The sequence below is a fragment of the Numenius arquata genome, chromosome 16, assembly GCF_964106895.1.
Source record: "Numenius arquata chromosome 16, bNumArq3.hap1.1, whole genome shotgun sequence".
NCBI lineage: Eukaryota > Metazoa > Chordata > Aves > Charadriiformes > Scolopacidae > Numenius > Numenius arquata.
The window spans coordinates 8772432-8786323 of record NC_133591.1 but is presented as its reverse complement, the minus strand read 5'-3'; the positions used below and the strand labels follow the sequence as shown (position 1 = coordinate 8786323).

At 38.3% G+C, this 13892-nt stretch overlaps 1 protein-coding gene across 1 annotated transcript in view; it reads right to left on the bottom strand.

Moving 5' to 3' along the window:
* LOC141472642 (E1A-binding protein p400-like) overlaps positions 1 to 13892 on the bottom strand; it is a 49127-nt gene that overhangs the window by 33199 nt on the left and 2036 nt on the right. Inside the window, exons 2-12 of the mRNA XM_074159793.1 lie at positions 13215 to 13217; positions 8363 to 8450; positions 7832 to 7939; positions 6764 to 7125; positions 6190 to 6492; positions 5250 to 5435; positions 3704 to 3844; positions 3522 to 3600; positions 3191 to 3243; positions 1987 to 2044; positions 1219 to 1308 (exon numbers count right to left, since the gene is read on the bottom strand). Coding sequence (XP_074015894.1) covers positions 1219 to 1308; positions 1987 to 2044; positions 3191 to 3243; positions 3522 to 3600; positions 3704 to 3844; positions 5250 to 5435; positions 6190 to 6492; positions 6764 to 7125; positions 7832 to 7939; positions 8363 to 8450; positions 13215 to 13217 — 1471 coding nt within the window. The remainder of the gene's footprint in view (positions 1 to 1218; positions 1309 to 1986; positions 2045 to 3190; positions 3244 to 3521; positions 3601 to 3703; positions 3845 to 5249; positions 5436 to 6189; positions 6493 to 6763; positions 7126 to 7831; positions 7940 to 8362; positions 8451 to 13214; positions 13218 to 13892) is intronic.

The window sequence follows — 13892 nt, the reverse complement described above, 5'->3', positions numbered from 1 at the left end:
GCAAGGTTTTTACCATGATAAGTGAAGTGATCCCTATGGGATACTTTGCATACATCAAGCTCAGCAGAGCAGTTATTGTTATGTTGCTAATGAAAGAGAGCTACTGGCCGGAGATTGTCTCTAAAAGACCCTTTATCTTCAAGTATTTATACCCCCCAAGATCAGCACTTCAGGGCCCTTTCAGGCTTATCAGGTGGGTCACAAAACCCTTCTGAGACACTCTGGACTATATTATCTATTGATGATAGAATGTTCAATCTAATACACTTCTGGTTTTAAGTATTTATCATGCATTCCTAGAACTTAGGTTGAGAGTACCCTGGGCTGCAACCCCAGCAGGGTGGCCAGCAGGGCCAGGGAGGGGATTCTGCCCCTCTGCTCTGCTCTGGGTACATCCCACCTGGAGTACTGCGTCCAGCTCTGGGGCCACCAACATAAGGAGGACATAGACCTGTTGGAGCAGGTCCAGATGAGGCCATGAAGATGACCAGAGCACTGGGGCACCTCTGCTGTTAGAATAGGCTGAGAGAGCTGGGGTTGTTCAGCCTGGAGAAGAGAAAGCTCCAGAGAGACCTTGTAGCCCCTGCTAGTCCCTAAAGGGGCTACAGGAAAGATGGAGAGGGACTTTTATCAGGCAGTGTAGTGATAGGACGAGGGGTAATGGCTTCAAACTGGAAGAGAGGAGATTTAGATCAGATATCAGGAAGACATTTTTCACTGTGAGGGTGGTGAGGCACTGGCCCAGGTTGCCCGGAGAAGCTGTGGCTGCCCCATCCCTGGAGGTGTTCAAGGCCAGGCTGGATGGAACTTTGAGCAACCTGGTCTCGTGGGAGGTGTCACTGCCCATGGCAGGGGGGGTTGGAACTCGATGATCTTTAAGGTCCCTTTCAACCCAAACCATTCTATGGTTCTTTTGGTGTGAAGTTTTAAAGAAACACAGTGCTTCTGTAGAGAAATACTTTTTCTCAAGCTATCCTGTGTGATAACTATTTAAGTATAGGGACCACTTTATAAAGTACAGATGTCCATCATCATCCCATAAACTAACTGCTACAAATTTCTAAACAGAAAAAAAATAAATACAGATTGCATATGGCTGAACATCTGAACACATTTAACTGCTCATTTATAACCCTATTTACAAATACAATACCCACTGCATGTGTTCACCTGTTATTTCAGAGCCCACCACAGAGAGGAATCAAGGTACGCGCCTACCTTCTTTGGCTAGATTAGACAATTCAGTTTGATGGTTTATGTTTCCTTCTTTAGCTTCTTGTTCTTCAATTGTTTCTTCTTCATCTTCAACTAAAATAAAAACAAATGCTAACCTTGGCATTCAAATTACACAATAATTCAGGGAGTTTGTAGTAATATGCCTGTGTACTACAATAGAAAATTATAAATTAGCAGGATTCGAAAAGAATGAGACACGTATGGAAAATGAGAAAGTCTGGGAGCAACTATACGTAGAACTCTTCTAAGTGTAGAGGAGAGGAGCACTTCTGTCTCAGGACAAAAGGCAGTCTTGAACTCTTACGTGTTGGTTAGCAATGGTCACCAGAGAAAGGTTATCGTGTAGCTTTAAACGGGATTTTCTTTATCAGAAACATGACACAGATGTCGTCACAAGAAAGGAGCTAAAGTAGGTGGGTTATTCAGTCTAAAATCCTCAAAAGAAGTTTAAGACCACTAGCAAGGTTTGAGGAACGAATGAATGAGGACAGAAAGAACTAAAATCTATCAACAATGATGGCTGTGTGTTTTCAGGTGAAAATTTTATTTTCAAATTTTCACTGAAGCTCTTTTAAGGAAAATTTACTACCTAATTGACTATCTAATCTCTCTAAGAAAAGGATGAGGGTTGCTATTTGGTTTTTGAAAAGCACTGCATCCGTGCAGTAACAGACTGTAAACCTGTGGCTTTGAGGTTTTAATATACAACACATTTTGAAATATACAGCACAATTTTGAAAAGTGACTTACCTTCCTCATCAGTCAAAGATGTGCTTGCCTTTCTTTTCCTTCCACATGATGAAGAACCCTAGCATCAAATAATTAAAATATGTAAAATCATAGAGAACAAAGTTAGGGAGGTTTTTCTTTGCTTTTTAAAGAAAGCAACAAGTGCCTTGCAATCACAGCAGCGTTCGCTAATAGACACTTAACACCTATTAGCACTTTCCTGGTCACACAAAAACAGACACTCTGCTTCTGTATCGAAGGTAGCATGCAATCAGCCACTTCAAATGTTTGTTCAAATTACTCAGGGCCAGCTGTGGCACAGAGCCACAGTACACTCTTTCCCTTAAAAACATTACTGAGGCACAAAACTTTTACCCAGGTTAGAATTAAGGACTAAATTTTCACTAGTCAATAAAAAAGGGACATGGCACAGGCCTACAATTGTTCACTCTCAGCTGGCCAGCATACTCCATAGGATGGTTTAGCCTGTGCAAATTAACCCCCAGACAGTGTGAGGCCACAGTTTGGCTGATAAACACATGCTAAAGCTTGTTCCTAACAGGAAACTCAGATGCAGGCATTCTGGTTCGTGAAAGGGGAGCATTGCAGCAAGTGGGCATCAGCTGTACTATGCCAGATGGCTCAGGGCCTCAGAACAATCCCTCACCCTTTTTTTTTCCAATTGCACAGATGTAGCCAAGGCACCCTAGCAGACATTTTGTCTAGGCCAAAAGATACCTAACTTTCATGCAGTCTGATCCATTCTGTACCATAAACCTACATCTCCCAGCACATAAATCACAGTTGAACAGTTGAAAACATGTTTTCATGCCCCACAAAGTTTACCCCAGGTTACAGCAGATGAAACTCCTGCCCAAAACAAAGTATGGCAATTAATTTGTACATTTTTTTGGTCCTGCAATCTTAGAATGCCTGATTCAAAGCCATTAAGTATGAATTCTTCCTTTAAAAGGCATGTATCAACCGCAATTCACTTCCCTGTTAAAAGTTGTGGTTCATAACCAGAAAAAATGGTGTTTGTGCTTACAACAATACGTTATATTGACAGTAACTGCACAGAAATCCATTTATCATCATGTAAATTTACATGATGTAAATTATCCATCATGTACTTAAGGAAAACATTTCACTTTTATTAAAACTTTTTCATGCAGGTGGTCATAAACTAATTTGATGGGTTTTTTTAAGAAACAGAAAGACTTACCATTTCACTTTCTTTTTCCAACAAAAGGTCTTCTGCAGGTTTTGTATCCCTACCTGGAAAATTATATACTTGATGTATGCATTAGTTGCTTAGCAATTTTATGTTTCTTACGTGAATTTTTAAATGTATTCAACATAAACCACAAGAAATATGAACAATACCTAGCACAAAACCATAAAAAAACCCCATAACTGATAGTTCAATTCCATTCACAACCTATTAGCATCTCACAACTCTATCACCAACAAGATTAAACTCCACTGAGTGAAATTATTTAAGACAATAGCATCAGAATTTATACTGGATTTCTTATGAAATGGAATACAATTACCTTTCCTTGAAATTCTCTTTAAATTCAAAGCTTTTTTTCTTTTCTCTTGAAATTCAATTTGCAGTTTTATTTCAACAACCTAAAATGTAAATCAAGTCTAATAAAGCACTTAAATTTTATAAATAAATTACTGAAGATGAAAAAAAGAGTATGACTTGCACAAGTGCTTATCAGTATCTTACCTGTTCAATGTTAGACCAGAAGTATTCTATTTCTCTAGCAATTGATGCAGCAATTCGCCTTAGTTTGTTTTGTTCTTCCCTTTTAGCTCGCTCTTCATTAAGTTTCTTTTCTTCATGATAACGAGCCACAGTTCTTACCATCTAAAATACCATGAGAGATACTGAATTAGGTTACTTTAAAATACACTTCACTGCGTTTCTTAAGATTATAGTGGTTATCAGCAGCCAGATGTTGACCATAGCTTTACACTCATAGCACTTACCTCCAGTATTTCTAAGTCTTACCGTGCCAGGAAAACAACAGACATGAAACTCGAAGGAAAAAAGAAAATACAAGAACTATAACTAAGCAATCAAGTAGGAAACTACTCTCTCTCAACACAAAAAATTAGAAAAAAAAAATCTACTGAAATTAGCAGCAAACACACAAAAGAAACCTTTTTTTTAGACAGCACATATGAAGTCATAGAAATCACACCACAAAATGTCAGAGACCAAAGGAAAAATGAGTTTAAAAAGAGCATACATACATGAGCGAAAGATAGTCAATGGCTGTTAAAGACTGAGGTGATTGCAACCTTTAGCTCAGGAGGTCCCTAAAACATTGACTTCCAGAAGTTTGAAGCATACTGCCAGAGGAAGGATCATTTCATATTTGCCCTTCCTGTTCCTCCTATTCTTAAAAACCTACCATTGGCCACAGAGTAAGTGCTTCAAATCCAGATTTAAATTATATTCAAAATGCCGATCTTCATTTTACAAAATGATACACCTATTTCAGTACTTTGCTTATAAGGAACAGAGTTCTGAGTTTCCATCATTTCAGAATATACAATAGAAAACAACATGGTACTTTAATGACTTCCAGTTGCTCTCTTCATTACCCCAGACTGCTCATAAATGTATCAAAAGAAGGTGCTACATTGTTGGAATCCACAGAAAACTCCTGCTTATTGTAAATAAATAGATTTTATATATTTCATCTCAGACCACCCTGATTTTCATTCCATCACTGACTTAATTATTCCCACTGTGCTGCTCTCTTCCCCTATGGAAACAGTTCTCTACCATGTTTCCACTGCTGTCCTTAGAACTCCATGGTTTCTCCTTTTTCTTTTTCTGAGATTAAGAAAAAAGAATTAGACAGATAACCACACCCAATGGAAGTTATTTACAAAATTCTGTATTTACTCTTCACTGAGAGGGAATAACTGATTTGTGAGACAGGCACAATAGCTGTACTTTTTAAATATGACACAGTCAACATATTGACTAGGTCCCCTAAACAAGATACTTGATTTCCAGAGGAATAAAATCCACAAAACCCAAAACTATTATTTGCATCTACAATCAACGCAATTATCTAGTCTGTTTCAAACGCTAGAATATCCAAAGCTGACAACATGGCCTCTCATTTAAGTTAAACATCGGTGCCTTATATTCTCATCACTTCTATCTGTAGAAAAAGAACATTTAAGTAGCTTTGCTACCAAGCTGAGTGATACCAAGACCAATTGTTGTGAGTCAAAAAATGTTTTTCAAGTACCTTCTTAGCAGTTGCCATCTTCCACTTTCTCTCTTGGGCAAAATCAGTTGCCATCCACTGCATTTCTTCCAGCAAATAATCCCAGTGAGATTTTGGTCTTGGAGCCTCTTGGAGTTTAGGCAGTCGCCTCAGGGACCATAAACCTTCCTTTCTCAGTTCTGCTATTCGCTGATGGATTTGATTTTCCTTAAAAAGAAGTACATATATTTATGATGAAGCTGGAGAATGTACCTAAACCAGTAGCCAAATAGAAAAATAATAATTGCTCCCACTCTATCAAAATAATTGACAGCAAAAAGAGGTGTAACAGCATGGCACATGCATTACAAAAATCAAGTCTGAACACCGCATCAATAACAAAATTACTGGACTAAATTCAACATATGCATAAAGAGAATCACAGTACTTCAACCTGTATTACAAGAAGTACTTTGCTAAATGACAGGATAAAAATGGTTCACTGGGCAGCACAAAAAACAAGTTACAAGGCAGATGCAAACTGCAATCAAAATAATTCTGGTTTTATTCATAAATGGTAATTGCAGATGTATTTATCCATGGAGGATAAATATATCTCCATTATTAATACTACTTGATTTTGTGAAAAAAACAAGTTCTCTATGATGTTCCTGTTAAATAGGCAGAACAACATCTGCAGTTAGCTATAAAAATAGATAAGATTGCAGTCACCTGGAATGAGTAGATAGAATCAATATAATAGAGAAAGGATAAAACAACAACAGTATGAAGATCAGTAAGTCTTCTTCAACTTCTTTGAAGCAGAACTCAGTATGTAAAGCAGACTAAAAAACCAAACAAATACCCCACTCCCCTGAAAAATAGCCCATTTTCATAACTCAAACACATAGCTTGTGTTAATTGTTATTTATTTGTCTGAGTTAACTGATCGTAAGTTTCAGGGAAAAATAAAAAATCTCACCAGCTTTACTTGCTCAGCAAGCTTGTCTTGAGAGTTGTCCTGTGGTAATACTGCTGCATTCTGAGCTGGACTTTGTGTTTTAGGTGCTGCTGCTACTGCTAAGCCTGGGGGTTTTGATGCAATAGGAGACAGAGACTTGTTAGTTGCTGGAGAGGTCCTGTTTGTTTGTACTGTATATGTAGAAGGTGGTGTTGTGCCTGTGATAGTCGCTGGCGCAACAGATGAGGTAGGCGGTAGTGTATTTGCCGTAAGACGCTGAGAAGTCTGAGCAGGATCTGCAGATGGTCGTGTCAGAGTCACAGTCTGCCCAATAAACACATTTGTTAGTGATGAATTTAGGATTCAATACTGTCTTAGTCTATATTACAGCAGAACATAATGCAGACAAATTTAATTTAATAAAAAATTTACACCTGCATTTTTATAAGGAAAGGATTTAAGTGTCCAGTGGAATTAAAAAACTAACATATTTCATGTATTTTGAAGAAGATGATGTTCTTAAGATTTTACTGGGTATTGAAACAAATGTATTTTGACCCCAATAAAGCTCACGTACCTGTTGCTGTATTGTAGCTTGGGGCTGTGACGCTTGGTTTGGCGCCTGTCCTTGCACATGGATTGCTGGTGGCACCTGCTGCTGAAGCGGCGCTGGAAGTGGAGCAGATGTCAAGGGTACGCTTTGAGGCTGGATCTTCACCTGAATCTGAGGCTGAGCTGGAGGTTCCACGACCTGGGGTTGCTGCTGCGAGAGCTGCAGCGTGGCCGGCAGAGACGTCATCGGGACGTTGGTGGGCTGCAGCCTCCCCGGCAGCTGCGGCGGAGGTGTGTGCAGGCTTGCAGCGTTCTGCACCGGAGGGCCTTTGGAGGGGTCGTACTGCTGTTGGCTCTGCTTCTGTCCAGTCAGCTGTACGGTTTGAGGAGTGGGAGGCATTCCGCCTGCAAAGCAAGAGAAAACACAGCACCGATGAAATTAAAACGTCAAATGCTCTTTACTGATATAAAGAGGAAATCAACTGCAAATAGACTAATTTGTTACTTACTTTGCCACAAGACACCATCACTTGAAAATAACACATCACAATCACAAAATAAATCACCATTACAATAAACAACAAATTATTTCATGCACAGGACTGCAACTACAATTTGGAGCACAGCAACTATAAAAAAACCATGTCATGTGTCTTCTGAATTTCTTGTACTTAAAAAAAAAAATTAAAAAGGACTGGTGAGCTAATGGAATTTAACCTAAAATAACAGCACCAAGTCTAAATAATATTTAGTTCTTAACACATTCACTCTAACACATATTCTAAAGCTTGGCATGACTAATGAATAAAAATTTGTCATGGTGTTGCAAATTAGGAGGTTTCCTTTCCATAAATCATTGGCTTAGTTCCAGAATTCTCAGATTATCCATTTTGCATCAGCACCTGTGACGTATTTCCATGCCCACATGCACCTTTGGAGCCCGTCACTCAGCTCCTTAAACAAACCAGGCATTGCATACCAAGTATTAATTTACATGGAGAAGTGCGTGGTGGGACTAGGATCTTAGAAGGCCAGAAGCCCAAGTTTCTAGTCCCATCACTAACATCTCCTTGTTAAATTAATGTGCAATTGGCATGTGGTGACACAGTACCTTGTGCCGTTGGCATTAGCTGTTGAAGAGGAACTCCTGAAGCCACACCCGGGTGCTGAAAAACCATCCCATGACGGCCCACTTCAATTCGTGGTCTCTTAGACGAATCTGTGATATTCAAATTCCATTTATGGCATGGTATAATGGAATGGGGTCAATCTTACAAAGCAAACTACTACACATGATTCCAACATCAGCTCAGAAAGCTACGACTACTAAACATGTGTAGCATTTATGAAGAACATGCTCCAAGGGCAGAGTCCCTCTAACTTCAAGTTGGCCATCTCCAATCTTCTTAGCCAGAACAATTAACCTGACAGTGTCTCCATGCCTGCCAGACCCAGGCCTATATATTGTGAGTGGAGTGCGCTCTTCACACAGCACCATTCACAATAGATAGTCCTAAGGATTTGGCAATTCCCAAGGTGAGGCAAAACTGTATTTTGAGTTACAGAACAGTGGGCTCCATTAACTGTTTGGGAAAAAAAAAAAAATAAAGAACCAACGTGAAATTCTGTCTGTGGAACGTACCTGCTGGTGCAAGTGCCTGCTGTCTCTTAAAAGCTTCAATTTCTATGGTGTTCACAGTCCCCGTTACTGGAGTCCCTGTATGCGTTTGCTATTGGAAAAAGAAAACAAACCACAAAAGTTCAATCTGCAGCTAGTCTAATACCAAGATGTAATTTGCAAACGGGTCAAAAGAGGCCAGCACAGAACAAATCCATCCTTCAGAGCAGTTGTACAACGAAGAGAACAAGATTCATTCAATACCTGCTTGAAAGTTTTAGATGTCCATAATGCACACATACTCTTCATTGAGTTAAAATTCTAAAACAGTAACCAAACTGATGAAGTTGGTTATATACAATAATTTTTTACAGTGATAAAATTGCCCAATATTTTTTTAATAAATGGAAATTTTCATTAATGTATTATCCTTCATCATTTGCATAATGCTGCAATGAAGTCAAAATGACATATTCATATAGTACGTAGCTGCAATAAAAAGTTGACATGAAAAAAATTAAACATTGTGACTCCATTACAGGATTAACTAGAAGGGAAATTAGATGAAGAAAGAGAATTTATGCATAAACTGTATCATATCTAACATGACACAAATGTAAAAAACGAGAGTCAATACACTTGTGGAAACTCATCCTTTTCACTCTGTGTGAAACACCAGTAACACACAAATTAACTCCCACCCTGAAGACAGTTTAAGCCTACTTTGGTCTCCACCACTGTCGTTCTCAAGGTAGAGTTCCATAAGAGTCAGCCTTGAAATATTTCAGGAAAGACAGCTAGGACTCAGAAGATGGAATAAAAGAATTTCAGCCAAGTTACACAAGTTCCAGTTGCAGGTTTCCAGATGCTCGACTTGTACTTGTTTGCACAGCTGGCAAAATGAGTACCATGAAGAAACTCAATGAGGAGAAACACAATATTGCCATGAGGCTCACGTGACATCAGAGCTCATCAGAAATTACAAGACATTTTGTCTGAGGATAAATATCACACAACTATGAATTAACAAGCCTGGAAGAGCACTATTGATTTTGAGGTGGGAAAGAAATCACAGGGGTTTGATTCAGCCAGTTGGAGTTTAGCTTCAGTAGGATTACATACTGCATGAAAACTTTATTTTAAAATTACTACAGTTGGCAATGTTGGCAGAGAATATATCCTAGATAATCCTTTCAGCATCAAACTCAGATAGCAGGCTTACATATGGGATTATTGAAACACACAAATTTGGGTATATGACAAGTCCCATGCTCTTTGGGCCCTCAGCACTACTGGCGAGTATTTACTAATGTCCACCAGTGTTTGTGCAAGCCCAGTTCTTTTCAGTGAGTTTCCAAGTCACATTTTTAAGTTCTCCTCAATATTTAGCCATGCTATACCCAATATTCTACTATGAAACTTATTACGAGAAAAATAAGAGTCCAAAGAAAGTGCTTAAGAGATTCTATCAGAAAATACAAATATGAACTTTATGTATGCCTCTACGTCCTGGAAAAGGAGCTAATTTAACAGTCAGCTCTCAATAAGTGTAATTTGCTACTGGTGAGAGCCTCTGCCATATCGATGTACAGCAAGGGTTTGCAAATGTGAAAATTTATTATGACAACATAGCAAAGACAGCAATTTCCCAAAAGATTCTTCTACTTCATTCACAGGTCTTTCCTCTCTGATTTTTAATACAAATTCTATCGATGTAAATTAAGCCTAAGGAAGTAAACACCAGTCTGCACGGAAATAAACTATAGCAGTCACAACCCTGCACCTTCAGTGCTTCATCCAATGGTAATAATAAGCATACCCAATGTCACCTAAAATGACCAGGTTTCAAACACTCCTTTTTGAGCTGAATATATCTCATGCCATTCAAATTCTATCCATAGCTATGAATTAATAACATTTCATCTCTTTGCTGCATTTGTGGCCGCTCTAACAATACAGCTATAGCTGTAAAATGTAAATTACGGTTTTAAGAATCTCAGACTCGTATTCATTGCTAACGGTAATGGTCCACTGCCATCTCACACTCAATATGGATTAAGTTTTCAAATGTTTGTCTTCTCACAAGGCAGACATGCAGCAGATTTCAAGTCCAGCAGCCAGTGTCTGGCAGAGCATCATACACTTAGGCATTTATAGAATTTTCAAAGTAAGTCATGAAAACTTCTTTTGTACAATGCTACAGAATTAATCAACAAATTCAGCTTATGTCCCGCTTGCATCAAATGCTTTCTGGGACATCAGTTTAAGAAAGTACGTTCTCCAAGCTCTGCTTCAAATGCCATTTATTTCACCAGCACTCTTAGCCTGGGTGATTGCATACTCACAGTTTCAGGCTGCATCTCTACTTTAGGATTTCTGAATGACATTTTTAAAGAGTATGCCTCCCAGCTGTCTGCATTATCACCACATAATTTAGGACAGACACTTCAAAAAGCAAAGATGTTACATCTTTATAAATTGCAATCACACACCACTAATATTAGACTAAAACTGTCCTAACTTTAATTAAAATAATGTAGTTCTCCGGAGGTCATGATTATGCAGCACACCCACAATAATCATTCTGAGTGCTGCACTTAACGCACTCAAATTTGAATGATGATGCTGATCGCGACACATTATTTCTCTATAAACAAAGAGAAAGACTGATGGAAAGCCTTTCTTACACTTTCTTTTAACAGTTTGTGCTAAAAGGTATTATCACAATTACACAGAGAGTTGTGTACGTTTCTAGCACGTACCTGCTAGCTTCTCTGAACCAGGTCTGAAATGGTGTAATACTTTCAAAACTACTTCATTGCTGCTGTAGCTATAGCTTGATGATAAAACTAATCACTACAATAAATAACCTGATATAATATTGCATATTTTAAACAACTTAGATGAAGCCTAAGGAGACTTCCAAGACGTGCCAGTAACAGCCATAACAAAGAGCTCTCAGTGCAAGCCCCTTTACTTTGCAACTTATTCATAAAACATCACAGCGAACACCCCATTTGTTATACACAGGGACACAAACCATTTTACATTGCATTTAATGCTCCATTTTCCAAAACCCAGATGAAAGCAGTGCAGACCCTACAGCTTCCATGGTACAGCAGAGTAATTCACCCTGTAACACCTGCTACTCAAGTGTACATAATTGAGCTAAAAACTACATATTTCTGTTGCAGAGGAATTAGGTTATATGACTTCTCAGAGTATGTAAGCAACCACGTCTGTCTGGGTGGCAAAGATTTGAAGGTAGCTGCATAAACGCATACTAGCCTAAATTTAAAAGCTGCCTCATCACCGATCCACAAAAATTTTAATCATCACATTTATTTCTTTGTTCGTTATTCCCTCATGGAAAAAAAAAAAAATAAATAAAGAAAGAAAAAACTGTAAGAAAGGACTTGTGTAATAAGAATAAACACTTCAGTTTCTTCTTCCCAATGTTTATGGTAGAGCTAATGGAAACCAGTTGGTTATTTAAAAAAATTGTGTCAGAGGGTTGTTATTGTTGTTTAAAACATTTCAGGGATGGCAAATCCAAAACCTTCTGTAGCCATACTCAAAACCTTTAACAGATAAGGAAAAAAAGAAAAGAAATTTAGAAGAAATCCACAATTACAATGCCACAGACAAAAGAATCCATATTATCACTAAGCGGAATGCACAAATGAACCAAATGCATTAGGGAAACAAAAGACAAACAAACCAAAGTGAAAACATTCAAGCTGAAAGTTAATGAAACAAGCCAGCAACCTGGAGACAAAGATTTAACTTCCTCAAGGCTTCATTAATACTGATGCATTTGAAGATTGCCAAGGTTCTTTTTTTGTTTTGTTTAGATGATAAGGGATGGGCTCTTGGGAAAATTCTAATTCATCTAAGAAATATCAAATCTGAATGAAGAAAAAAAATCTGGGATGAAACTACATTTTAGAACCATTGAAAAGTACCTGAAATGGTTGCTGCTGGGATGAAAAAGCAGCAGAAACATTTGGAGGAAGCTGGGTTGCTATAGCGACAGGAGTACCAGTCTGCCCATCCTTTCCTGTCACAACCTTTACCTGAGAGAAATATTTTGGGAAAAAAAAAAAAGAAGGGAGAATCATTTTCTTTTTAGAAGTTTTTCTTCTTTTTTTTTTTTTTTTTTTTTTTTTTGTACTGTTCAACACACTCATTTCGTACTGGTGGTACCTCACTGAAGAGGGGATTATAACTACACCACCATCGGTATGGCTCGGTTTGAACACAGGCTGTTTTTGAAGAGTTCTGTCTCACGTTTAATAGCAGAACAGTGTCCGGCCTTGACTATTTAGAGTGACTTCTCGGCACTGGAAACCTTTTCTTAAATCCAGTTTAACATAAAAGTGTGTTTTAAATTTAATGACTGCTGCTCCTAACGGACAACAAATTAGCATGACAGACAGTTTGAACTTAAGAAAGCTCCAACATTTATTTAAGCAATGAGCACAGCCACCATTCGCTCTCCCCCTGAACTCCCAAAGTGATCAACCTTTCCAGGCAAGGGATGAAGTGCGTTGCTTTAGCAGAAAGTGATAAAGAGGGGGTAGGGGGAAATAAAAGAGGAGAAGACAAAAAAATACAAAGAAAGAACATACTCAAAAGATGCTTAATCTTTCAAAGGATTCATCATTTGAAAACATGTAAAGATTTTTGCTGTTGCACTTCGCAAAATTCTCCAGCAGTTAAGACAGACAAGCGGCTCTCACAAACAAAAGAGGATCTGTCACAAGAAGGCAGTGAAATACAGCAAACTCCAAACCCGACAGACGGAGGGGCAGAGCCTCAACTGATGTAAATTGTAGTAGCGCCACTGACTCCAATGAACCTATACAATTTACACCTGCTAAAGATTGCTCAAAATGTGCTTACTGTAGTTAAAAATACCTGGTATTTCAGCTGACAAACACGCAACCCAACAAGAACACCTAAACAATTTGACAAAATACAAACCAGGTGAAAAAAAAAAAAAGCTGAATGTCCATTGTCAATAAATTACAATAGCAGGCTAGCTCTTACGTTACTATGCATAGAAAGAAATGATTCTTTCAAAATTATCAATAACTATCACCAGCAGAAACACCTTTCTCATAGTCAAGAATTTTAGACCACAAAACAATGAAAACTTAAGTTTCAGCTGATATATTGTTAAAATTTCCCACAAATTCCAGCTGAAGATTTGACCACTAAAGATTCACACCTAAGAGAGTCACCAATTTTCTCTGAAGACACTCATTTCTACCAGATATTTCAAAGCAGTATGAGTTCCTTTATATAACAGGTTTGGGTTGGTGCTTTACAAATTGGCAACTATAGACCCATACATATTTTTATAAATTTTAAAAGGTATTTGTGCATGCCAAGTGATGCAGTGGCATCGGTTATATCCACCAGTGGCCATGTAGGCTGGCAGGCAGGCGCTGCACCAGCACCCATGGGTGCTGCAGGTCAAGAGCTACATGAATGGGTACCAATGTGCAGGAAAAGTTGCCCGGCATCTGGCTGTGGCAAGCTTATTTCA